The sequence below is a fragment of the Electrona antarctica genome (assembly GCF_951216825.1).
Source record: "Electrona antarctica genome assembly, chromosome: 6".
Lineage (NCBI taxonomy): Eukaryota > Metazoa > Chordata > Actinopteri > Myctophiformes > Myctophidae > Electrona > Electrona antarctica.
The window spans coordinates 51,838,384-51,865,372 of record NC_136811.1 but is presented as its reverse complement, the minus strand read 5'-3'; the positions used below and the strand labels follow the sequence as shown (position 1 = coordinate 51,865,372).

General features: G+C 45.2%; 2 protein-coding genes across 2 annotated transcripts in view; one reads left to right on the top strand and one right to left on the bottom strand.

Moving 5' to 3' along the window:
• Positions 1-26,989, top strand: part of rprd2b (regulation of nuclear pre-mRNA domain containing 2b) — a 54,239-nt gene that overhangs the window by 8,172 nt on the left and 19,078 nt on the right. Inside the window, 7 exon segments of the mRNA XM_079503817.1 lie at positions 1,258-1,487; positions 3,144-3,254; positions 8,095-8,171; positions 11,055-11,181; positions 17,697-17,872; positions 24,686-24,998; positions 25,297-25,602. Coding sequence (XP_079359943.1) covers positions 1,258-1,487; positions 3,144-3,254; positions 8,095-8,171; positions 11,055-11,181; positions 17,697-17,872; positions 24,686-24,998; positions 25,297-25,602 — 1,340 coding nt within the window.
• LOC306924383 (lupus La protein homolog) lies at positions 15,287-16,615 on the bottom strand (the record flags this gene model as incomplete). Its single annotated transcript, XM_079502878.1, has 1 exon — positions 15,287-16,615. The coding sequence occupies one exon, from the start codon at positions 16,613-16,615 to the stop codon at positions 15,287-15,289; it is 1,329 nt and encodes a 442-aa protein (XP_079359004.1).

Sequence of the window (26,989 nt, the reverse complement as noted above, 5' to 3'; positions counted from 1 at the left end):
CTTCCTACTTCAGTCAAATGTTCTGCCAATGGGCTCTGTGCACACAGAATGACCCTTTTCACATATCATGGATATGAAGATTCAACTGACTGAGAGAAAACGCTAATGTTACTGCTGCTGAATTAGTTACATTTTCGCTAGAAACGATACAGAGACACTTCCCTGACGATAACGCCGAGACAGCTTGTTTATTTTTGAGGCGAGCCCATGTTATTCTCCATGGAGAAAATACTTCTGTGAACCAGGGGAATCGAGGGGACGAGCGAGTGACGTCAGGACTTCGGTGCTCTATTGGCTCTATGTACACAGAATAACTCTTCCTACTTCCGGGCCGCTTCCCTATTTCCTCCACAGGTGTTACCGATGATACTCATTAAGGCTCTGTTCCATTTAGTGTGTACTAGGGCCCCCATAACTCTGAGAGTGTACAAATGGACCCTTAATATAGATCTGCTATTTTTCAACAGCTAAAAGTTTAAAAATAATGGTTATTAAAAGCCGATAGAGGTGATACAGATGCGTCCTCAGATCTAAATGGGTTAACCCATTCTGGACGGGAACCCCTTTTGGTGTTTTAACCATTATTATAAACTTTAGCTATTGAACAATAGCAGATCTACAAGCTCATAGCGTTGCACCGAGTGCCGCGCTACGAGCTTGTAGAACTGCTATTTTTGAAAAATCGTGAAAATTTGTCTGAAATCTGGAATGTATATTCTTTCAGAGCGAACGTTTTTAACTCAAATCTTTGCTTCTGAGGGGTCCCTGGAACTACATATTTTCAGATGGGGGGTCCAGAGCCAAATACAGATAATTCTGGGGGTCCTTGACATGAAAAAGGTTGAGCACCACTGACATAGAAACATGAGGTTTTTCAGAAAAGTGTCATGATTTAGAAGACATTTGTAGAATCGTCCTCGGGTCTGCAGCCTACTGATTTTGTTTTGTGTGTAACCACAGTGGCCTTGTGGTTAGAGTGTCCGCCCTGAAACTGGGAGGTCGGGGGTTCGATCCCCGGCCGGGTCATACCAAAGACTGTAAAAATGGGACCCAATGCCTCCCTGCTTGGCACTCAGCATCAAAGGGTTGGATTGGGGGGTCAAATCTACTAATCAAATGATTCCCGAGTGCGGCACGGCTGCAGCTCACCGCTCCTTGGCTGCGGCTCACTGCTCCAAGAGATGGGTCAAATGCGGAGAACAAATTTCACTGCGGTAACGTGTGTGACAAATCGTTGACTTTGTGTATGTGTTCCAGAGACGGGAAGGTTCAGAAGTCCGTGGAGAGAATCTTCACCATCTGGGAGGAGAGGAGCATCTACCCGGAGGAGCTCATCGCTCAGTTCAAATCCAGCCTCAGCAAGAAGGACCGAGAGCGCGAGAAAGAGAGGGAGAGGGAGAGAGAACGACAGAAAGACAAGGAGAGAGAGAAGGAGAAGGAGAAGGAGAGAGAGAAGGAGAAAGAAAAGGAGATGCCACCTCCTACAGGTCAGTTTGACTGGGTGTGTGGTTGTGGTGTGTGTGCGTAAGGGCTTTCACTTCTAGTGATTTCTTACTAGTCGACTATTATGTAAAAAAAATCTTTAATAATATTTGTACATTTAAAAACTGTGTACATTGGTGACTATAATGTAGCATTCTAGCTGATCTTGAGGCCTACAAAAAATATATATCTTGTCAACTAGTACCAACAAGGTCAACTAGTGGATTTACTAGTCGACTAGTTGAATAGTCTACTATAGTTGCTTAAAGCCCTAGTAGGCGTATACACTACTTTTTAAAATAGTAGCCTAGATGTAAGTTCCTGGGTTTGGAATTTTGGGACTTTGATACCAAATCCAGGAGAAATGACAATGCAGGAGTCCTGCAGGATCCAGGAGTGTTGGCAGCCCTGACACACACACACACACACACACACACACACACACACACACACACACACACACACGCACACAATCTCTTGGCTCGCTGGCTATGAGAGCCACGCCGGTTAAATACCAACCTGGTGAGTGTGTTTAGACATTCATGGTCAGTCTTAGTGGTGTGTGTGTGTCATGTGTTTGATACATTGATGTGTTTGATTCAGTGATGTGATGTCATATTGTGTGGTGTAGAGCTGGACAATATATATTGATATTAAGTCAATGTAGTGACATGCATTTTGGATATCGTGGCATGAGCGTTTCTAAGTTTTAATCATGTACGTGCTGAATATTACATATGTACCGATACGAGTTTTTCCGTACCGATTCTGATACCCATAACTTGCGTATAGGTCGATACTGAGTACCAATCAAATGCCGGTGTGTAATTAAAAAAATCACAATGTGTGAAGTTTACACAAACCTGGAGACTACAGACTAAAGAACTCTTTTGTACATCAGTCTGTTCTGCTTTTAAACCAAAATCGACAAACCAGAGGATATGTTCTTGTCTGTTTCTGTGATTTGTGTAATGTGTATCATTTTGTAATGTATTGTCTGTCTTGTCTGTACGTTGAACGGTGATGTCATGGACACAAAACAAATGTCAGTGCAAGCTGACAAAGTTGTATCATATCGTATAGTAGGGGCTATACGATATGATATATCCAAAATAATCTAGGACAGTGCTTCTCAAAGTGGGGTCCAGGGACCCTCTGTTTCTTGAGGGGTTTCCACACAGTCGTGAGCTTGTATAAAATATTTTAAAAGTATAAAATCGTTAAATATCTCAGTCATAGAATTTTTTCATTATTTACATTATTTGTCATATCTGCCCTGTGCAATTCTTTTTCATTTTTACAAAGCCTAAAATGCATTTTTTTATTCAGATTTTCCAAAGCCCAAAACACCCATTCTGGACGGGAACCCGTTTTGGTGTTTTAACTAAGCATTATGTTATACTTTAGCTATTGAAAAATAGCAGATCTACAAGCTCATAGCGCGCCATCGAGTGGCGCGCTACGAGCTTGTAGGTCTGCTATTTTTTTTAAATCGTGACAATGTGGCACAAATCTTTGAATATCTATTCTTTCAGAAGACTTATTTATTTATTCAGGCCTAAATGGGTTAAATCATTAATCCATCATAATTATTGATCATTCTGCTGACAGCAGAACCTGTCAGCACCACTGCCCTAAACATGTAGTGTTGTTGTTGGTAGGAATAAACAAAGAAGCATCCTGGAGGAAGTGGACTAAGAAAAAGGAGGAGCCAAATCGAGTCCGTGTCTCTACACATAAAAGGAGGTGGTGCCCCGAGAGGCAAAAACAAAGTAAAAGAAAATATATTTTTTTTAACCGAATGGGTTCCCAGATTGATCGTCAAGTAAAATCGTGACCGCACTAGGTCTTGCCGTGTGTCCGAAAATGCATGTTACAAAGTATTTTAAAGGTGAGAAATGTGATGATTGTGGAGACGAACATTGTGAATCAGAGGTGGTGTGTGCATGTGCGTGCGTGTGCGTGCATGCATGTGTGCGTGCGTGCGTGCGTGCGTGCGTGCGTGCGGCTGAGCTGTTTTACTAGAACTAGTGGTTCCCAAACTGAGGAGATGATTAGCTTAATGTGCAACATTGTTTAGTCACTCAACAGTAAACAAATCAACATACAGTGCCTGTCTGCACATCTCTAAAGTTACAATTAGATGACTTTTTAACACCAAAATTGGCCTAGGAATTACCGCATGTAGTGCCCAGGATGTCTTGGTAAAAACATTTTAAAATGTCAAAGTGGGTCTAAAAGTGGGCACCCTGGGTCACCATTTTGAAAGAATAAAAGGGCACATAATGTGTTAATATTGAGGACTGGTGTACTGTGATGTAGTCCTTGCCTGGATCGCGTTCTGGTGAGCAGACGTGTGGCAGAGTTTTGTACATACTCTGGTTTATTGAGTACCTTGATGGTTCTGCTGCCACATAGGAGGCTATTGCAGTAGTGGAGTCTGGATGTTGTTATGAAGGCATGTCTCAGCAGCGAGTGTTTGCCCTGAGACTGGGAGGTTGGGGTTCAATCCCTGGCCGGGTCATAGTACCAAAGACTCTAACAATGGGACCCAGTGCCTCCCTGCTTGACACTCAGCATCAAGGGTTGAATTGGGGGTAAAGTCCCTGTGACATACTAGTGTCATGTCCAGGGGGTGTCCTTGTACATCAAGCTGCCTCACACTACAGAGACAGGAGATAGGCTCCTGTCCTATGGGCCTCATGGCTACAGAAACAGGAGATAGGCTCCTGTCCTATGGGCCTCATGGCTACAGAAACAGGAGATAGGCTCCTGTCCTATGGGCCTCATGGCTACAGAAACAGGAGATAGGCTCCTGTCCTATGGGCCTCATGGCTACAGAAACGGGAGATAGGCTCCTGTCCTATGGGCCTCATGGCTACAGAAACGGGAGATAGGCTCCTGTCCTATGGGCCTCATGGCTACAGAAACAGGAGATAGGCTCCTGTCCTATGGGCCTCATGGCTACAGAAACAGGAGATAGGCTCCTGTCCTATGGGCCTCATGGCTACAGAAACGGGAGATAGGCTCCTGTCCTATGGGCCTCATGGCTACAGAAACGGGAGATAGGCTCCTGTCCTATGGGCCTCATGGCTACAGAAACGGGAGATAGGCTCCTGTCCTATGGGCCTCATGGCTACAGAAACAGAAGATAGGCTCCTGTCCTATGGGCCTCATGGCTACAGAAACAGGAGATAGGCTCCTGTCCTATGGGCCCCATGGCTACAGAAACAGGAGATAGGCTCCTGTCCTATGGGCCTCATGGCTCGGCAAGGCCACTTACAGTATGTCTCAGCAGCAGTGTGTGCTAGGCTGGGACAGAGGCAGGCAATGTTGTAAAGATGGCAAAAGGGCAGTTTTTAGAGATCTGGTTGACATGGGACTGGGTGGAGATGGTGGGGTGGTTGTGGTAGTGCTGCACAATTCATCGAAAAAAATATTGAGATCTAGATTCAGACACATGCCATCTCATTTTGTGAAGAATCGTGCAGCACTAGTTGGCTGTCCAATTCATTTTCACATTTATTGCAGTTGAGTTTTTCAGTATGTACAGTATGTGCCGTGTACAGTATGTGCCGTGTACAGTATGTGCCGTGTACAGTATGTGCCGTGTACAGTATGTGCCGTGTACAGTATGTGTCGTGTACAGTATGTGCCGTGTACAGTATGTATTTGAGAAGTATGTCCATGTATGCGTTTGTGATGTACTTTATGCATGTGTGATACATGATGTATGCTCTGGACAGAGATGGGTTTTTCACATGTTTTGTTTGCAGTGTTTTCTGTTATTGTTGTTAAACTGTAGCGTGACGTCCTATTTACTTAAAGATGACACTACAGTGCATATCACAAGCCTTGAACACAGTTACTGACTATCATTTTAAGCATCACGTCTGATGTCAGTATTTGAGCATAATTACTGTATCATATACTGCTCTAGTGATGCCACGATTTGTCGAATAATCGTGGTGGTCTCTAAAATAGATTTTAATACTTCAAGTTTGATTTTCGGCAGTGTCTTGAGTGTACACTGTTTGATGTGGGTTCGGTAGGGCCGGGCCATAATGTTCAGGCCTGTTGAGAACTTTTCGCCGGCTCGTATCGGTCAAACAGGAGACATCGAAGAGGAACGACGGGTGGGGAAGGATATGGAATGTCAGAACTGGTCCGCTCCATATATGGAGATGTAAGGGTTTGAGGTTTGAGTTCAGATGTAGAGTTGCTGTCCGGCTCCATATATGCAGATCTAGGTGATGATCCAGTCTTCTCCATGTATGGCTATCCAGGGTTTGATCCGTGTCGTGATCTTCATACATGGTTACGGCCATATATGGAGACGGCCATATGTTGAGCGTCGACCATATATGGTGGCGTGACCAGGGCTCGACGCTTAGCATTTTTCCAAGTAGCACGTGTGCGACTAAGTTGAAAAATCTAGTAGCACACAAATTATTTTAGGAGCACGATGAAAAGTTATCAAATAATGTGTTTTTGAGGGGCGCTATATACAGCTGTAGTCCCCACACGTCTCAATATCTTGACAATGAAAGGAGAAATTAGGTCAAAATTCCGCTAAATATGACGTAAATTAAACATCAAAACATTAAACGCCATTGACATTGAAAGGACAATGTATGTCATATGTAAACGAGCAAATCAGCTAACCAATCACAGGCAACAGGCATTCTGATTGGCCAATATGAGATGATTCATGATGATGTATGATGATAAGAGCGCCCCTCACTTCACACAGGTGTGATTTTTCTTTAATACAGTGATATGAGGTAGGGGGCGGGCAATATGAAAAATCTTTCAGAAATGATCACAATATTGATATTCATCTGGATTTGTTTGTTTTTATATAATCTATATAATCAATTTGTTTTTATGCTGATAGTCTATTAGTTTTTTATGCAAATAGATAGAGGGATAGATGGATAGATAGATGGATAATCAATTCATTTTATGTTGCTCATGTATGGACAGACAGACTTTCTATCCGTTTTTATCCTGCTGTTCTATCGTGTGAGATTCGGTGCAGGGCGCAGGCTACTCGATGGTACTATTAGTACTATTGTAACATTCTCCTTGGCTTTGACTGCTTCAGTTCAGACCATCGTACATAGGCTATACACCTCGGCGTGGTGGAAGGAGGTAGTGGGGGGATCTTTGCCTTTTTTCCGTCGCTCGTTATGCAGGCTACTGACTAATATGTACCCAGCCAAGTCGGTCATTCGTATTATCATTTGCGCTTTTTTTTGTAAGCGAGGTGCTGAGCGATGGTTGTTTTGGTAGAATCCGTGCACACGTGCACTCTTTGCGTGCACGGCCGCACGCTGTTTCACCCACGTTTGGTTAAAAGTTATAGAGTGATGTTTGAACATTAAACTTTCCAAATAACTTTAGTATTCAACGTGTCGGGGTCCTAGCAACTCCTGTGCTATCATGCTATCCTGCTGCGTTCGCTGCTGACAGGGAAGAGAAGTACTGAACAGCAACACATGGAGGGGCGGGGCGGTGGGAGCAAAAGGGACAGATCTTCAAATGAACGACGCATTGAGTCTCGACACGTTGTTAGCTTGTAGATCTGCTCTTTTTGGCGAACGACACCGCCGTACTATATAAATATAAATGTAGGTATAGAACCGCGACTATAGACTGTGCACTTGCTGTAGAGCCTTGTCTTTATCACGACTGAACGGTCAAATTCTGTAGTCGCACGGGTGCTACAAAGTGAATTTGACAACTCGCACGGTGATATTTTAACTCGCAAATGCGAGTACCTAGTCGCACTGTCGAGCCCTGGGCGTGACGGGTCACGAGACGCAATGAACTGACGGCCATATATGGTGGTGTGACTGACGGATCGTCAGGTTTTGCATGTTTTCATAGTAATGTGCGACATAGTAATGTGCAACTACGGTCGCAACAATTATTATTGTTTATTGATTATTCGACAGCCCAAGAAATATATATAATCGACAAACTGTCGAATATTGGATTTGGCTGATTGTCCGTTTGTTGCATCCCTATACAGCATGGAGAATAATCGACGGCAATGCACTTGAATCAAGTCTCATTAGTCATGGTGGACAGTATACAAGGTGAAAGTGAACAACAAAGTAAAGGTATCTTTACCATTAGGGTTTTTAAGTGTGGTTCGGTATAAGGTTCGGTTCGGTTCGGTGGAGAACCAGCTCTGCAGGTGTTTCTACCTCAGCCCGGTTTGTTTGTAACAGCGTTGATCGTCCTGGGAATTGTTTCAGAGTGCCATACTGGGTTCAAATCCCACCCGAGGCTCATGCATGAACCCCCCCCCCCCCCCCCACTCTCTCTCTCTCTCTCTCTCTCTCTCTCTGTCTGAAATAAATCTTAAAATAACAAGCAAATGTGTTTGTGGAAATGTTTTCCATTGTGTTTTATGCTCACTTTATCGGCTAAGGTTTCAGAGAAAGCCTTTTGTCCCCACTCCCCTTGACCCGAACATCAACCAATGTAATGGACTCAGGCCTAGTGTCTGATCATTATTGGTTTATGTATATTATCTGTATGAATAACATACAGTACGTCAAGCGATATGTGTATATACGTCTTATTTGTTTTGTCTTTCAGCCCAGCCCAACACCAACAAGACGGCTGCTCTCAACAAGACTGCTGCTCTCAAGTCAAAGATCGTTGCTGAGTTCACGGTAAGTCTACTCTACATCGCTCTTCTCTTAGACCAGGAAGGGATGCCCACACTTTTTTGTACTTGAAGCCACTGTCAAAATGACCAGCTTAACAAGATCTACCCACCCACACAAATATTATCCCATTACATTGCTGAAAATAGTTTAAAAATGGACCTGAAGGGAATTGCAGCGCTGGCATTACATATAAGACAAACCCACTCGGAAGGTTTTGTATAACTTTTGTAATGCTACTGACGTTTGTGTACAACACTTTTGAAAACCAAGTATTGCATTGTGGGTTTGAGATGACAGGCCCTATTTGATGTCAGCCAATGAAGTCACCTTGATTAAAGCGTCGGAAACTTTGTTATTTTTTTAACATATTTTTAGGGGCATGTAATGTGGTCTACCTGCACAGCCTTTGTGATCTACTGGTCGAGTAGGGGGGGGGGGGGGTTGAATGGGGTCCCCAGATAAATGACTTGAGTTCTAGCTGAGGAACCAAAATGGACCCCCAGTCATGGGGATGTGAATCAGAGAGTGTACAAAGGGTCCATTTGGCTCCATTTGTACACTCTATTCACTCCATGGGCTTCCAGTTTCTTCCTGGGCCGAATACAAGATATCCCTGTTGTTAACTCACCAGTGCATCCACGGCAACGCTTCTTCGTACCTCGAGGAATTAGTGTGTTAGTGTTTGCTCCACCAACGCTAACCTCCTCAAACCCCCCCTGGAACGAGCTACGTAACATGGGCGACCAGGCCTTCTGCTCCACCAACGCTAACCTCCTCAAACCCCCCCCTGGAACGAGCTACGTAACATGGGCGACCAGGCCTTCTGCTCCACCAACGCTAACCTCCTCAAACCCCCCCTGGAACGAGCTACGTAACATGGGCGACCAGCCCTTCTGCTCCACCAACGCTAACCTCCTCAAACCCCCCCTGGAACGAGCTACGTAACAACATGGGCGACCAGGCCTTCTGCTCCACCAACGCTAACCTCCTCAAACCCCCCCTGGAACGAGCTACGTAACATGGGCGACCAGGCCTTCTGCTCCACCAACGCTAACCTCCTCAAACCCCCCCTGGAACGAGCTACGTAACATGGGCGACCAGGCCTTCTGCTCCACCAACGCTAACCTCCTCAAACCCCCCCTGGAACGAGCTACGTAACAACATGGGCGACCAGGCCTTCTGCTCCACCAACGCTAACCTCCTCAAACCCCCCCTGGAACGAGCTACGTAACATGGGCGACCAGGCCTTCTGCTCCACCAACGCTAACCTCCTCAAACCCCCCCTGGAACGAGCTACGTAACATGGGCGACCAGCCCTTCTGCTCCACCAACGCTAACCTCCTCAAACCCCCCCTGGAACGAGCTACGTAACATGGGCGACCAGGCCTTCTGCTCCACCAACGCTAACCTCCTCAAACCCCCCCTGGAACGAGCTACGTAACATGGGCGACCAGGCCTTCTGCTCCACCAACGCTAACCTCCTCAAACCCCCCCTGGAACGAGCTACGTAACATGGGCGACCAGGCCTTCTGCTCCACCAACGCTAACCTCCTCAAACCCCCCCTGGAAAGAGCTACGTAACATGGGCGACCAGCCCTTCTGCTCCACCAACGCTAACCTCCTCAAACCCCCCCTGGAACGAGCTACGTAACATGGGCGACCAGGCCTTCTGCTCCACCAACGCTAACCTCCTCAAACCCCCCCTGGAACGAGCTACGTAACATGGGCGACCAGGCCTTCTGCTCCACCAACGCTAACCTCCTCAAACCCCCCCCTGGAACGAGCTACGTAACATGGGCGACCAGGCCTTCTGCTCCACCAACGCTAACCTCCTCAAACCCCCCCTGGAACGAGCTACGTAACATGGGCGACCAGGCCTTCTGCTCCACCAACGCTAACCTCCTCAAACCCCCCCTGGAACGAGCTACGTAACATGGGCGACCAGGCCTTCTGCTCCACCAACGCTAACCTCCTCAAACCCCCCCCTGGAACGAGCTACGTAACATGGGCGACCAGGCCTTCTGCTCCACCAACGCTAACCTCCTCAAACCCCCCCTGGAACGAGCTACGTAACATGGGCGACCAGCCCTTCGGCTCTGCTTCTATGATCTTTATGCCAATGCTTATTGTAGCTCTTTGAGATTTACCCAAATGTAAAGTGCATTATAAATAAGCATTATGTTATGCTTTAGCTATTGAAAAATAGCAGATCTACAAGCTCATAGCGCGCCACTCGGTGGCGCGCTACGAGCTTGTAGGTCTGCTATTTTTGAAAAATCGAAGAACGACTGACATAGAAACATAGCTTTTTCAGAAAACTGTCAGGATGTAGAAGACATTTTTAGAATCTGATCTCAGGTCAAAATGGGTTAAATTAAGCAGTATTACACAAGAGGGTGTTCCTTTACCGTCATTAATGCACGCCAGCGATGCTGCCCCGAAAGGCAGCACAGAAGTGCATTAATGATGGTAAAGAACACCCTCGAGTGTAATATTGCAATTATACAACGGTTACCCTTAAAACTAAAAGTAAAATATTTTTTTAATGACAGATGTAGCCACAACGACCACAGGATGTCCCAAGACACTCGCTAGCCTAGCAACACATTCGGCTGCGCTCTGGGAGAACAGAGCAGCTGATCTCTAAGTTTTGATTAGGTGTTCTTATACTGTCGTTTAATTAAGCACGGCTAGAAATCAGATTGCTTCCTCGAAATGACCTGTTGTATAATTAAGATTGAGGTCCCAGAGTTGGGTCATATGACACCCAACAGCGAAGATCTCTATGATCCATAAACTTGTACAAGATTAACAGTTCAACCCTGATATTAATTTCTCCATCTCTCTCTGTCTCTCTCTCTCTCCCCCTCTGTCTCTCTCTCTCAGCCTCAGTGTCTCATAGATCAGCTGAGTGCGTACCACAGGTCGTCCCAGGAGGAGGGTTTGAGAGAGAAGCACCTGTCTACTCTGAGGCTCGACTTCTGTAGCACCGAGGCCTTGAAGAGACTCAAAGGTCAGAGGTCACTCAAGATGTCCTTTGTATTACAGTGGGCACCCAATACCTCAGACAAGTGTAATGTTTGAGGGGCGCTATAGCCCCTCCTATATACAGCTTTTTGTCCTTAAAGGACCACTTCACCACTTTTCAACATCTCTTCATATAATTGGTCCTCACTAATGTTCATGATAAAACACCACCATTTTTTCCTACTCGGTCTGTGTCTCATAGGAGGGCTTTGGGCAGTTCGGACACCCGTCCACCAGTGACATCATCATTAGGCAGATTTTTTTTAAACAAGATTTGTTTTAAAATATGTTTAGATTTGTATTATCGTGAGAACGATGGCTTCAACTTTTGCATTGCAACTTTTCAGGAAAAGAAAGCCTGCCGTTTCTATTAGCTTGGATTCACCATCGATGATGTCACTGGTGGACGGGTTTCTGAACTGCCCACAGCCTTCCTATGAGACACAGACTGAGTAGGAAAAAATGGTGGTATTTTATCATGAACATTAGTTAGGACCAATTATAGGAAGAGAAGTTGAAAAGTGGTGAAGTGGTCCTTTAACTCGTGTCACACTTGCCATTGACAATGAAAGGAGAATTTAAGTCATATGTGTCTGACCAAATCGGCCTTGTGGCAACACAAACATTAAATCCCATTGACAATGAATCACACGGGTGTGATTTTTAAACGTTTGTTTGATTTTAACACAGCGAACGCTAATCGCGTATCAATACGTTATCAATTAATCAAACGTCCGGTGCTAACCACGTATCCATACGTTCTAATCACTTTTTTTATAGCATACTTTCATTCATCTTTTTACCCACCCGGACAATGAAGAACCATCCCCCTGTCATTGCTGCTTAGTCCCGCTCACGTGATCAGAAAAAAAAAAAAAAAACCCCTCCCCTCCTGAAAACAGGAGGGCGGGCCGCTTTACGTGTAGAAGCCAGTGTAAAATGGACGCGCCCATGCAATGATCTAGTCGGTGTGTGAAAATAATCAAATTTCACCTAACCTCGCCTCACCAGGCTTTCCTCCACCTATTGGCTTTCACCCAACACTATAATACTCGATTCCCCCCTCCCCTCCTGTTTCTCCAGGGGGAGGATCTTGCGAGATGGGGGCTCTCCTCTGTCTCTCGAAAAAAACATGATGAACGGAACGCTGCCTAAACACATATACACCGGATCGGGATTCGGCATTGCATAACGTCTGCAACACACATGGACAGATGCATGTTTCCTTCTTCATACTGTAGCGACCAAACGATCCCCGAGCCTACAATACTACGAACTAACTACAGTATCGAGGGGCCGCCACGACAACAGACAGTGTTCCGTTGGTGGATCACGTATCGCCATGCAGAGCCGTCATAATCGGAGATCGCTCGGACGTTTGATTGTAACGCTTTTTTATTCATTATAATTGTAGTGATAAGACCGCAATGAACGCATCGGGGACGTAATCGACCCGGGTGTAATGTATAACGAACTTTTCCGTGTCCTAAACGGTGGTGTTGTGATCTGTAAAAGTCATTTTTTCCTTGTCGACATCACAGCCGGGTGAAGCTTTTTTTTTTCCTCCATCGCCCCCAACCTGCATGCCCAGGCATGTTCCCCTATACTAGCTTGAAAAACAAAATCAGCTGATGATAACGCGTCTCACCGTTATACTATAGTTCTGAACCGAACGGTGGAATGGGACTTTTTATAGCCGTACGATCAAGACTTTTGCTGCCCAATGTGCCCATGACCCCCCCCAATGTTACTGCGATCAAGACAATGAAAGCAGTGATAGATTAGGCGAGGCGAGTCAATCATCATCATCCTCATCTAAAGAAAGCAGAGTTATGAAGGTTTATAGTCAGACATTGACAGGCAGATATAACAATAAACACAATAAATATGCTATACATCCTATACACCGAATGAAAGCCCTGAATGTGTACTTTTACGAGGAAAAGAGTAAACATTGATCCCATGTACAGTTTGTCAAATTGGTTACTGGATGCACATTGCGCCCACCAGATATAACTGCAGAGAAGACATGGACCCGAACTCAATATTCACAAAATAAGGCCTATAGCGACATATAAATACTATATACCGTATGAAACAAGACTCTCTGCTTTCATAAGAGAAAAACTTCTACTGTAGTAATAATAAAAATCACACCCATGTGAAGTGAGTGGTGCAACTCTGTCCCATATTCTGTTCTCTGCTTATTCAATACAGCTCGCTATATACGGACTGAGGCAGAAAGTCATGTAAACCTTTTATTTACAGTTTGGTCTGTAAACTTCTACTGTAATAATAAAAATCACACCCCTGTGAAGTGAGCGTTGCAACTGTTCTGTACTTATTCACTACAGCTCGCTATATACGGACAGACAGAAAGTCATGTAAACCTTTTATTTACAGTTTGGTCTGTAAACTTCTACTGTAATAATAAAAATCACACCCCTGTGAAGTGAGCGGTGCAACTGTTCTCTACAGTTGCGCGGTGCAACTGTAGAGAACAGTTGCACCGCTCACTTAAATAAAAGGTTTACATGACTTTCTGTCTCAGTCCGTATATAGCGAGCTGTAGTGAATAAGTACAGAACAGTTACAACGCTCACTTCACAGGGGTGTGATTTTTATTATTACAGTAGAAGTTTACAGACCAAACTGTAAATAAAAGGTTTACATGACTTTCTGCCTCAGTCCGTATATAGCGAGCTGTATTGAATAAGCAGAGAACAGAATATGGGACAGAGTTGCACCACTCACTTCACATGGGTGTGATTTTTATTATTACTACAGTAGAAGTTTTTTTCTTATGAAAGCAGAGAGTCTTCTGTTTCATACGGTATATAGTATTTATATGTCGCTATAGGCCTTATTTTGTGAATATTGAGGAGTTCACGTCCATGTCTTCTCTGAAGTTATCTGGTGGGCACAAGCTGCATTCAATAACCAATTACTGTCTAACTGTAGATGGGATCAATGTTTACTGTTTTCCTCGTAAAAGTACACATTCAGGGCTTTCATTCGGTGTATAGGATGTATAGGATATTTATTGGGTTCAATTTTATATCTGCCTGTCAATGTCTCTGACTTTAAACCATCCATAACTCTGCTCGCTGTTCAAGATAACCACTTCCAGGCAAATGCAGGTGTTGCAAAAAGGTCTATCTCCAGAATGGAACATGGTAAAATCAAAATGTATTTTTTTAATTGAAGTGGACAAGTTCAGCTTTCTTTTGATGTATGCGTGTGATTCTCGCTATAAGAGAACATTTTGCTGTGGGCCCCCGAACAAGGCCTTTGTGCAATGTTAAACGGTAGCAACATCAAAATAGGCCTGCCGAGATCTTGTAGCAATCAAAGTGTTAAGAACTTAAAATAATTCAATGCTTTTGAACTAAAGCATAATGGCACAGTGGCACACAGGTCTTAATTGTCCTGCAGATCTTTCTAAAACCCCAAATGATTGTTTGTGACTCAGTAAAAAATCCAAAGAGAATAATATCGCTGTCAATATATCTCCTTTTTTTTCCCCCCTTTTTTGTGAGTAAATGTAATACATCAGCGCCATGTTAAAGTAGTAAGGACATTGCAGATTCACAAACTCACAATGCATTGCATCATGATCAGGGGCGGAACTACCCGGGGGGAGGAGTGGGGTGTCATTTCACCCTGGCCAGTGACTTTGGGAGTCCGGTTTGGCGGGGCCCGATCGTGCGGTCACCCCCCCCCCCCCCCCCCGGCCCGGTACCAAGCTGTTCCGCCAGTGGTCACGATGCTTATGGATTTGCTGCTGCTGTTATTTTTTTAAGCATATTGGAAGTCTGTCTGTTTTATATAAATATATTTAACAAACTTAATATCAAGATCCTTTATGTTGCCCATATATATGGAGATAGAAAAACATAGTTGCGAGTCGCATTGCGTCCTGAACATAAAGTAAGTATAATGTATGTATGTTGGGTTTTTTCCCGGTTATGAAGGCCTGCATCATGTTTGCCATGACGGCCACTGCGGTGCATAAAAGCAGGTGAATTCTCTTTTGAATGGTGAGTGCAGGACTGTTTCGACTCTATAGTCTGCACCCGTCTATCCTTCTCTCAATCAATTGACCGTAGAGCACACTCAGCTCGGGCCTTCTGTCCTCTAGTGTTTTGATATGGTCGGTTTTCGGTCGTCACCACCTTGGCCACCGGGATGTCATCATTCTTGGGGCTTTGCAGTGCATCGTCTCCATTTTCGGTCTTCACAATCTTTGCCACTGGGACATCAGCATCTTTTAGCACTCGCTTCTTTGGGCTTGGCAGTGCTGCATCCTCGTCATCGCTTTCAAATGTAATCTTGTTTCCTTGGTACTGTGTTCTCATGCCATGGTCTCTGCCAGCCCATCCCTTTTGGCCTCCTCTTTCACGACCACTTGCTCTTCCTCTGCCGCCTCCTCTGCCTTTATCTTTCCTGCTGTGCATCTCCTGCTGGGCCTCCACTATCTTCTTCAGCGCTTCTTTCTCTTCATCTCCCTCAAGTACCCGCCATACAACCTCGCAGTCTTTAACTTGCAAAGTCCCTCCATTTGCTGACGTTGCCTTATCAAAAGCCTCCTTTGCGTTCCCGTCGAAGAGGAGGGTGCCCTCCTTGGCACCCCTCGCAAAGTCAACCCACTTAACTGTCCCATGCCCGGAGAACAGTTCATGGAAATCCTCTCTTGAAACCTGCTCAAGTTCTCCGGAAAACCTCAGCAAGCTAGCCCCCTTTTCAGCCAATAGCAGATCCATTTCCTCCTCCTCTACATTTTTCTGCTTTTCTTCCTTGTCCTGTGTAGCTCTAGCTTTCTTCTCTGCTTTGTGCTGCTTTCGCTCCTCTGCTTTCTTTGCATGATAGCCCTCTCTTGATAGCGCGATCGTCTCGTTGTCCTTAAACAATCTGACGTCTGGGCGCTCTGTGAATCGCTTGGATGACTCCTCCGTGTCAAAACACAGAAACACTGAGCCCTTAAATTGCCGTTGCAGGGTTCTCCTCATCTGAATGGTTTCCACGGTGCCTTTCCCATTCAGCCACTCCTGGATCTCATCAAGGGTCGTCTCTATTGGAAAACCCTTAACGTACACAGATCTGCGTTTGACGGCGTCTTTGTATTCGTCATTTAATTCCGGCAAGGGTTTATCCGGAGACCTCCTGACTTTTGTCTCGTCATCGCTGACTTCCAGAAGTCCTGCGTTTGACTTTTGAAGAGCGGACGAGATCACACCGGGGTCTGTGGTTAAACACTTAAGTCTGTTAAACTTGAGCATGGACTCCAAAGTCACCCAGCCGCCATCGAGCTGCTGCTCTTTGAGGAACTTGTCCCTTGGAAGGTTGTGGTTACCGAAGTAGTACTCCATCTGTCGAGCCACATTCTTCTCAACTGAAGACATTTCTTGGGTTTCTGCCATGATTGTTGATGATCACAACTGCTTGCTTGCTTAAACCTTTCTTTGTGTGTCTGGACGTTGTGCAAACTAGGAAAAGCTTTTAAAAAATGCCGGTTATCAATGACATCCAGTTGATGATTCATCTCTGACTCATGACTCCAAATTTGGACAAGATGTCTACCCCCCCAATATGACATCAGTGCTCTCATGCCATTAACCTCTGTGGCCTCCCTGGACATATTTGGACAATCCTGACATGTAACTACATATATGAGCGTACAAGCGACACAGAGATTTCTCCACATGCATTTCACTGTGGAGATATCTCTTTGTCTTACTGGCCCCTTTTTCTCCCCAACTTCAGTCGTTATGCCAAAGAAACAGAAGGAAATAAAGCCTTCGTCCTACGCCTACCACCCAACAGGTGTCTCCCCACCCAATACGTACAATGAGTAATTATCACCCTCCCCGCCTGGCTTCTCGCCCCCGAACATTGGCAAATTGTGTTCGTGTAGACGCTCAACAAAGCCGGATGCACCACAGTGGATTCCAACCCACAACCTCGGTGTGCGGTGGTGGTGGTGGGCAGGGACTTAACCACTGCTCCATCCGAGCGTGTCTGGGTCTTTTTCCGGATGTTTTTAGATGTTCCGAATCTGTAACACAGCTTGGGACAAATAACGTTAACCTTGAACTTTTGTTTATGTAATAACCAACACCTGGAGATGTGGTCGTCCAGAACCACCAATCCAATTAATATGCCCATAGACATATATGGGGATCCAACCACAGACTCAGCCGTTATGCCCATATATGAGAATGCCTATAACACCCATACATGGGTGAATACAGATGACATCATGATCTCCCTATATGGGCAAAAAGTGACACAGACAGACCGATACAAATATCCCTATATTTGGGCACAAAAGTGAGAGACCGTATACCTATAGAGTACTGAGTGATATGCTTATTGTATCATGAAAACACACGCCATGATTGTGTGAATGTAACCGTACTGCACCTACCGGTATATTTGTGTCCCTGTATGTTTCTCCTTTATGTGAACATAAATCAATTGTAAAAATGTATGTGTGTCCAGACAAGGCCGGAGGGAACAAGTTTGCGATTGACTTTGAGGAGGGAGGTGTGAAACTGCAGGAGTTGGTGACCTTCCTGGAGACGGAGTTTACGACGGGACCCCCCCTGCTGGAAGCTCTGGGAAATGCAGACATCTTCTATGAGGCGCAGTACAAGGAGGTGAAGATCGTGGCCAATGTGAGTACAACTATTAACACCCCGAACGCCCAGGGTTATTTAATCCTTTAAATCAGAACGCCCAGCGATTTATAGGCGATCGACAACAGCGTGAGGTATGATTAATTCTAACGCGACTAGCGACGGGACCGCAGTGGGCCGCCTAACACATAATCTTTTGTTAGAATTGGACGGAATGATTTAGATCAAGAGTGATTAACGTTTTAAGATCTCGTCGGCTAAAATGGGGGGACGACGACGATGACGTCCCACTGGAAAATAAGCGGCGTGGGGTTTCCTCGTGCTATATGCACGTCTGCGGTTCCGGCTTTGACCAGTAGGCTCGGCGACTTCAACGTTGGCCAGCCCTTCTGGGGCTTGATCAGACCCAACAGTGGGTTCTGGGGCTTGATCAGACCCAACAGTGGGTTCTGGTTCTGGGGCTTGATCAGACCCAACAGTGGGTTCTGGGGCTTGATCAGACCCAACAGTGGGTTCTGGGGCTTGATCAGACCCAACAGTGGGTTCTGGTTCCGTCTTCCGACCGGGCTATGTCTGTCTGTGGTGTTGTTTTTATGCTATGTTGATTAATTTAATTGAATACATAGGACCACAATAGAAACAGGTCTCCAGGACGTTTTTGTGTTCTCCTTTTTAGCTCGAGGCTAAAAGGCTGTCTTTTTTTTGGGGGGGGGGGGGGGGGGGGATATGAACATTCTCGTCTTCGTCGCTGTCATGGCCAAGTTCTGGGAGAATGTGTGCAGAAGATCAAGATGCTGTTGTAGTCCATTTGGAGAGGTCACCTCTAGGTTAGCCTCGGAAACCCAGACGTTTCTTTTTCCAGGGAGGAAAAATAAGTCTGGGTCCGAGTCCACTTCAATTATGCATAGAGTAGCGCAAACGTCGATCACTCTCTGCTGATTTCCGATCGTCTGCACCTTTGTTAAATTGACGCACACACGTACACACACTACACACACTCCTCTGTCTCTCTGTCGCTCTAAATAATTAGTCTCATGTCGCGCAGCTGCGTCTAGATTCTCCCGGCGGATCCTACCGGGAGCTGCCTATGCCATAGAAAGCATAGGTGGACCCCAGGCTACCTCTAGGTTGACGTGTGTGTCTGCTAGGTAAGGGTGCTAATTGTAGACTCTCCCAGTCCCAGTGTTTTTGCCAATTAGCCCTTCACTAAATCCCTCCCCAAAAAGCGATTGTCCAATGCCAATCCAAATATTTTAGCAACGGTTGCTATGCAGGTCAAGCTTTCTTCGCTGCTAACGTGCCTATTGGACGGGTGGGTTGGGGAGGGACTTAGTGAAGGCCTAATTCATTGATGTATGTTGTTGAGGGTTGCACTCAAGCTGAATTGGGGCAACCCAATTTTCTTTTTCTTTTTTGGTTGTCAATTGAAGGCGAAGAAAATTATACACGTCTGTTATACGCAGTTTGATAGGAAGCACATTTGTGATTTGCTCAGGACATTGTTTTCAGTGAGGAAATGTAGAATTCTGTGGTTGATGATCATTTGACACACATCCCCATGATAGTTGCAGTAATGGGGTCAAATTTGTCTCCACTTTTGTGGATCGGTGTTTGTCAGTCCTATCATACATCTATATTTTGGATGGGGAAAGGGGGGAGCAGGTGTTAGATGTTTTTGTTTGTGTACTTTTTTTTTCACTATATCAAAGACGTGTTTTCTGGGACTGTGTTTTTTGTTGGATAAATTCCCAAATCTTTAGTCAATTCCCAAGTCATTATCTTAGCATTTGTCATTGTGTTTTTTCCCCCTGGCTTTTCCATTTGGTACCTTTTTTGGGGGGGTTTCTAATCAGGCTGTAAGGTCTAATATATTAACGGGTCCTTCTTGTACTGCCCTGTTTATCGTTGCTGTGGGGCCATATTTAAAGGTTTTGAGCGGTGCAAGCCGTGCCATCATTTGAGTTTGTGTGTCAATATGTGGTGCGTTCAGACTTGTATGGTTAGAGCGGCGTGATTACATACAAAGTCAATATGATGGTAAAAGGTATCGTCGCTCACTTGCATATAATCGTCTTTAACCCATTTTGACCTGTGATCAGATTCTAAAAATGTCTTCTACATCCTGACAGTTTTCTGAAAAAGCTATGTTTCTATGTCAGTCATTTTCAATAGCTAAAGCATAACATAATGCTAACACCAAAAGGGGTTCCCGCCCAGAATGGGTTAATGCTTTGTGATGTTGATCTGTTTAGACTGATCTTGCGATGGTCAGACAGGGTCGTGGGCTGACTTTGTGAACCCTGTGGGAGACACCAGTGACGCTGTATGTACTACAAATTGTTCTCAAAGTGGGGTCCGGTCCATGCCTTGAGAGGTTCCAGGGGTCCCCACTCCCACAAACCAAAGTTGGACCCTTATGTGTCAGTAACTCGTGAGAGTGTACAAATGGAACTCTCTCTTTAATTAACACTGAAGTTACTACAGTGTAGATTGGGTTGGGGGTTCTCAGAGATCAAAATGCTATCAAGTGGGGGTCCTAATGTATTATGCAAATGCTGGGTATCCTTGTAATTTCATTGGTTCGGAATCACTGCTATAGCCATACAGATCTTCTCTTATGGCATATGTTTTCAAATGGGGGTCTGCTGGCTATTATGTGTCAATTTGGGGGTCCTTGACATGAAAAGCTTTGTTCTACTGTACTGGTTACCCAGAGATGAATCTATACCTGCACATACTGTAGTGTAGCAGTCCCCTCCAAATCTATACCTGCACATACTGTAGTGTAGCAGTCCCCTCCAAATCTATACCTACACATACTGTAGTGTAGCAGTCCCCTCCAAATCTATACCTACACATACTGTAGTGTAGCAGTCCCCTCCAAATCTATACCTACACATACTGTAGTGTAGCAGTCCCCTCCAAATCTATACCTACACATACTGTAGTGTAGCAGTCCCCTCCAAATCTATACCTACACATACTGTAGTGTAGCAGTCCCCTCCAAATCTATACCTACACATACTGTAGTGTAGCAGTCCCCTCCAAATCTATACCTACACATACTGTAGTGTAGCAGTCCCCTCCAAATCTATACCTACACATACTGTAGTGTAGCAGTCCCCTCCAAATCTATACCTACACATACTGTAGTGTAGCAGTCCCCTCCAAATCTATACCTACACATACTGTAGTGTAGCAGTCCCCTCCAAATCTATACCTACACATACTGTAGTGTAGCAGTCCCCTCCAAATCTATACCTACACATACTGTAGTGTAGCAGACAGCAGTCCCCAGCCCTCCAAGTCGACTGTGCGACTGTGTACAGCACAGTGTTGATTTTGACAGCACATTTTGAGTTAGTTTAGTCAGTCAGTCTTTTGAATAAAATGTAATTTAGTTTTAGTCATCTAAAAGGTTTTTAGTCATCTGAAAAGTTTTAGTTTTAGTTGACTAAACCCCCCCCCTGTATACTGTCTCTCACATCAGGTGTTTGGGAACACCTGATGTAGATGCTTAACAATCATTTGAACTCTTGAGAGTTAATATTGGTCCATTTGGTTACTAACTCCATCTTTTAAATGAGGACCACTGGTGGTCCCTGGACCAGTGTTGAGCCAATTGATCACCATAGCAACCCCAGCCTAGGCCTGCTAAATCCTCCAAACATGTATCTTGATTGGAATCAATCTCCACTCACACTCAATGGTCCTCATTCACAAAGGAGAAATACGCCAGAGTGTAACGGAAGCGTAAAGGCCATGCGTATAGATAGCGGAAAATCCGTCCGATCACGCTACGGTTAAGTCCCGTGTGATTCAGGGAACCAGGTGTAATCACTACATTTGTGCGGATCGGCGAGTATCATTTCCGCATTTTTTCCAAGCGATTCGCCTGGTGTCGCCTGGTTTGATGGAACATCCACGACCATATAAGGCAACAGGAAATATCGAAATACGTCATCATAGACTGCACAGAGGATTCCCAAGTTTTAAATTATATACAACAGCCGCGATGAGCTTGTAGAGCAGTTAATTTTGACAGGCGGGTCTCTGCACGGACAGATCTTCAAGCAAACAGCGCAAGTTATATGTATATATTATATTATGAACGAAACTTGCCAACTTGGCACGCATTGCTTCACTCCTTGTTAAATGTCAGAACGTTAATTAATAAGTTAACTGATGTTACAGTTACTTTCACATAATGAGAAAGAAGTTAATTTGTACTGTTCAACTTCACCACACGACCAAATGCTATATTAAAACTCGGCAATGATAAAAGGCCCTATTATTGATTAGTCTACTGCGGTGATTGATTCCCTGCCCTGCACTGTCGGATTTGGAAAGCAAATATACGGACATGCATGGACACAGGACATATTTTCTTTCTTTTTTTTCTTGTGGGATTTGGACTAAAGGCTATATTTCATCCGGTTGTATGTTTCCTCAGCTGCAGGTAAGAGTTGGCTATTCTGTGTGGCAAATGGAGGCAGATAGGTGCTTGCAGCAAAGGCATTTAGGCCTACGTGAAACTTAATTGGCTGAGTCTCTGTCAACATGCTGATCAGCGAGTTACAGTGGTAATAATAATCATCATCAACAGCCTTTCTTGTCTGTCTGTCCGTCATGTTTGAACAAGCGCGAGTGGAGGTGAGCTGGCTTAAAACTATGATATGACTGGCCGACTTTCAAACACGCTGATGCCATTCATTCAAATAGGCCAATGTGGTCTTCTATTTTTTTATATAGGGCTAATCCCCCCCCCCCCCCCCCCCCCCCCCCTCACACCGACAGTCAGACTGACTCAAAGGAGCTCCGTAACAAAACAATTTCAATAGGCCTATACTGCAGACATTACTACACTAAACAACGTTGGATTCGTACAGTGCAGAATGCAGATAAGTGTATGTTCGTATTATAATTGTGAGTTTGTTTTTTAACATGCAGCGCGAGTCCGCGAGACTGCGAGAGCCAATCTACAAGCTCACAGCGCGTTGCACTGCGAGTAGAAAGCTGTCAAGTGAGCAGCGCAATCGCGCATGCTAGAAATATCCTAATAAATAAATAAAAAAGGTGTCGGGCTTGCAGGGGCAGTTTCTGTATGGGACTCTAGGCTAACCTGCCTCTAGAATGCATGCATTTAGGCATACAAGTGATATTTGGCTTTTATATAGGCTATCATTTTTTTATGTGCGACCAATGTTGGGGACACATGCCTTGCCTACATATTTTATCTGAGGTTTGGGGACTTTTAATTGATTCAGCATGAAGACTAAAGCCTTCTTAATACATCTACGCAAGCCGTACACGACCATGAGAGGTGGCGCAGCTTTCAGCGGAATTTCCGACCAACCCACGTCACCGTCAAGTTCACGTAATGTGGGAATCCACGTAAATGCCTGTCCGCTCACGCTCCGCTCACGTAACGTCACTTTATGAGCGTAAACGCCGTTGTGAATGAGGACCAATGACTCACACTCCTCATGCAGCTACACAGACACATTCCAGGCACACTTTGGTAGGCCTATAGCCCTGTCCTGTTTGGATGACAATATTGCCTTTCCAAAAGATTTTCATAAAAAACTAATAATAGAAAGAATTTTTTCCCCGATTATCAATTATACATTTTCATAATCGATTTCGGGTCCTGTTAACGATAATCGATTCATCGATAAATCGGACCCATCCCTACAATGTATCCTTTTCTGTCAAATACAACGAGACTGAGCGTTGTGGGGTGCCTCAGCTAGGTCAGGAGGTAACGGGAGGTGAGCGTTGTGGGGTGCCTCAGCTAGGTCAGGAGGTAACGGGAGGTGAGCGTTGTGGGGTGCCTCAGCTAGGTCAGGAGGTAACAGGAGGTGAGCGTTGTGGGGTGCCTCAGCTAGGGTCAGGAGGTAACGGGAGGTGAGCGTTGTGGGGTGCCTCAGCTAGTCAGGTAACGGGAGGTGAGCGTTGTGGGGTGCCTCAGCTAGGTCAGGAGGTAACGGGAGGTGAGCGCTGTGGGGTGCCTCAGCTAGGGTCAGGAGGTAACGGGAGGTGAGCGCTGTGGGGTGCCTCAGCTAGGTCAGGAGGTAACGGGAGGTGAGCGTTGTGGGGTGCCTCAGCTAGGTCAGGAGGTAACAGGAGGTGCACGGCCAAAACAAATACAACGAGACTGAGCGTTGTGGGGTGCCTCAGCTAGGTCAGGAGGTAACAGGAGGTGAGCGTTGTGGGGTGCCTCAGCTAGGTCAGGAGGTAACGGGAGGTGAGCGTTGTGGGGTGCCTCAGCTAGTCAGGAGGTAGCGGGAGGTGAGCGTTGTGGGGTGCCTCAGCTAGGTCAGGAGGTAACGGGAGGTGAGCGTTGTGGGGTGCCTCAGCTAGGTCAGGAGGTAACGGGAGGTGAGCGTTGTGGGGTGCCTCAGCTAGGTCAGGAGGTAACAGGAGGTGCACGGCCAAAACAAATTGTGGCCCGCTGCTATAAAGTATGGAGGTGATGTAGATGCACATGGGAACATGTGTTTTTGAGTGGTGCAACCACTCCAAGGAACGGCAATGTCCGTGTTCAACTATGTTTGTGTGGTTCAACTATGTTTGTGTGTGACTATGTGTGTGACTATGTGACTATGAGCACGAGTACCAATGAGTACCAAAAGTGGCGCTGTTGTGCCAGAAACGGCGAGAGAGAGATAGTGCTGCACTGTTGCCTGCTAATGAGAGAGAGAGAGATAGATAAGGGGGGGGGGGGGGGATTTGCACCACTCAGTTCACACGGGTGTGATTTTTTTCTTGATACCAAAGGCATGCCACCTCAGACCTTGTAATCTCACTCTCCCTCTCTCTCGCCCTGTTCTCTCTCTTTCTCTCTCCCAGGCCTACAACACCTTCGCTAACCGCGTTGCGAGTCTGAAGCGGAAGCTGGACATCCTGAAGGACTCCCTGCCGGGGCCCGAGGACTCGCCCATCCCCTCGCCCTCGGAGGACGCCCCGTCCCCGACGGGCTCGGACTCGCCCTACCTGGGCCTGGGGGGGTCGGCGACGGCGCTCGACGTCCAGCTGGACCCCGAGCTGGACGGCAAGGCCATGGACGACGGGGACGTCCTCCTGCCCGCCGACGGCCCAGAGGACATGATGGACATGATGTCCATGATGTCCGATGAGGACGCAGACCACGTCAGCCTTCCAGGTGAGTGACACGCACACACACACACACAAACACGTGCAAACACTCACTCACTCACTCATGTTTGTTTTAAAAACGCTATTGACAATGAAGGGAAATTTTTCGTCATCTTGTCCCTAACGCAAACATTAAATGCCATTAAAAATAAAGAGAATTTAATGTTTGTTTTGTCACCGTTTGTTTTACATAACCTGATCAACATGAGTTAGACTTTAATATATTAGCGCCCCTCGCTTCACACGGGTGTGATTTTATATTTTAAGTAACGTCATTGTGTTCAAACGTGTCCTCTTCCCAACAGCGGAGGTCAAAAAGGACAAGATGGCCGCCGCCGTCGTTTCCAAGACGACCTCTGCATCATCATCATCATCCTCAATAACAAAGCTACTGTTGGCAGGAGGAGGCGTGTCCTCCAAGCTGACGCTTCCGGTCACGCCCACCCGGCTTCTCCCTAAAGCCACCTCCACCCCCCCGCTCATCTCCCCTAGCCCCTCCCCCTCCACCCTGAGCGCCGCCTCTCTGGGCGGAGTCAACCTGGCCAACGTGGACCTGGGCAAGATCAGCTCCATCCTGAGCTCCATCACCTCGGCCATGAAGAACACGGCAGGTCAGTCAAAAAAACGTCTTCTAAATCCTAGCGGTTTTCTGAAAATCCTATGTTTTTCATGACAACAGTGTTGTTTTTGGCAGCAGATTTTAGTTTTAGTCCTAGTCTCTTGAATGGTTTCCACTTAGTTTTAGTCCTAGTCTCTTGAATGGTTTCCACTTAGTTTTAGTCCTAGTCTCTTGAATGGTTTCCACTTAGTTTTAGTCCTAGTCTCTTGAATGGTTTCCACTTAGTTTTAGTCAGTCTCTTGAATGGTTTCCACTTAGTTTTAGTCAGTCTCTTGAATGGTTTCCACTTAGTTTTAGTCCTAGTCTCTTGAATGGTTTCCACTTAGTTTTAGTCATAGTCTCTTGAATGGTTTTCACTTAGTTTTAGTCCTAGTCTCTTGAATGGTTTCCACTTAGTTTTAGTCCTAGTCTCTTGAATGGTTTTCACTTAGTTTTAGTCATAGTCTCTTGAATGGTTTCCACTTAGTTTTAGTCATAGTCTCTTGAATGGTTTCCACTTAGTTTTAGTCATAGTCTCTTGAATGGTTTCCACTTAGTTTTAGTCATAGTCTCTTGAATGGTTTCCACTTAGTTTTAGTCATAGTCTCTTGAATGGTTTCCACTTAGTTTTAGTCAGTCTCTTGAATGGTTTCCACTTAGTTTTAGTCAGTCTCTTGAATGGTTTCCACTTAGTTTTAGTCCTAGTCTCTTGAATGGTTTCCACTTAGTTTTAGTCATAGTCTCTTGAATGGTTTTCACTTAGTTTTAGTCCTAGTCTCTTGAATGGTTTCCACTTAGTTTTAGTCCTAGTCTCTTGAATGGTTTTCACTTAGTTTTAGTCATAGTCTCTTGAATGGTTTCCACTTAGTTTTAGTCATAGTCTCTTGAATGGTTTCCACTTAGTTTTAGTCATAGTCTCTTGAATGGTTTCCACTTAGTTTTAGTCATAGTCTCTTGAATGGTTTCCACTTAGTTTTAGTCATAGTCTCTTGAATGGTTTCCACTTAGTTTTAGTCAGTCTCTTGAATGGTTTCCACTTAGTTTTAGTCAGTCTCTTGAATGGTTTCCACTTAGTTTTAGTCAGTCTCTTGAATGGTTTCCACTTAGTTTTAGTCCTAGTTTCTTGAATGGTTTCCACTTAGTTTTAGTCAGTCTCTTGAATGGTTTCCACTTAGTTTTAGTCAGTCTCTTGAATGGTTTCCACTTAGTTTTAGTCCTAGTCTCTTGAATGGTTTCCACTTAGTTTTAGTCCTAGTCTCTTGAATGGTTTCCACTTAGTTTTAGTCAGTCTCTTGAATGGTTTCCACTTAGTTTTAGTCATAGTCTCTTGAATGGTTTCCACTTAGTTTTAGTCAGTCTCTTGAATGGTTTCCACTTAGTTTTAGTCAGTCTCTTGAATG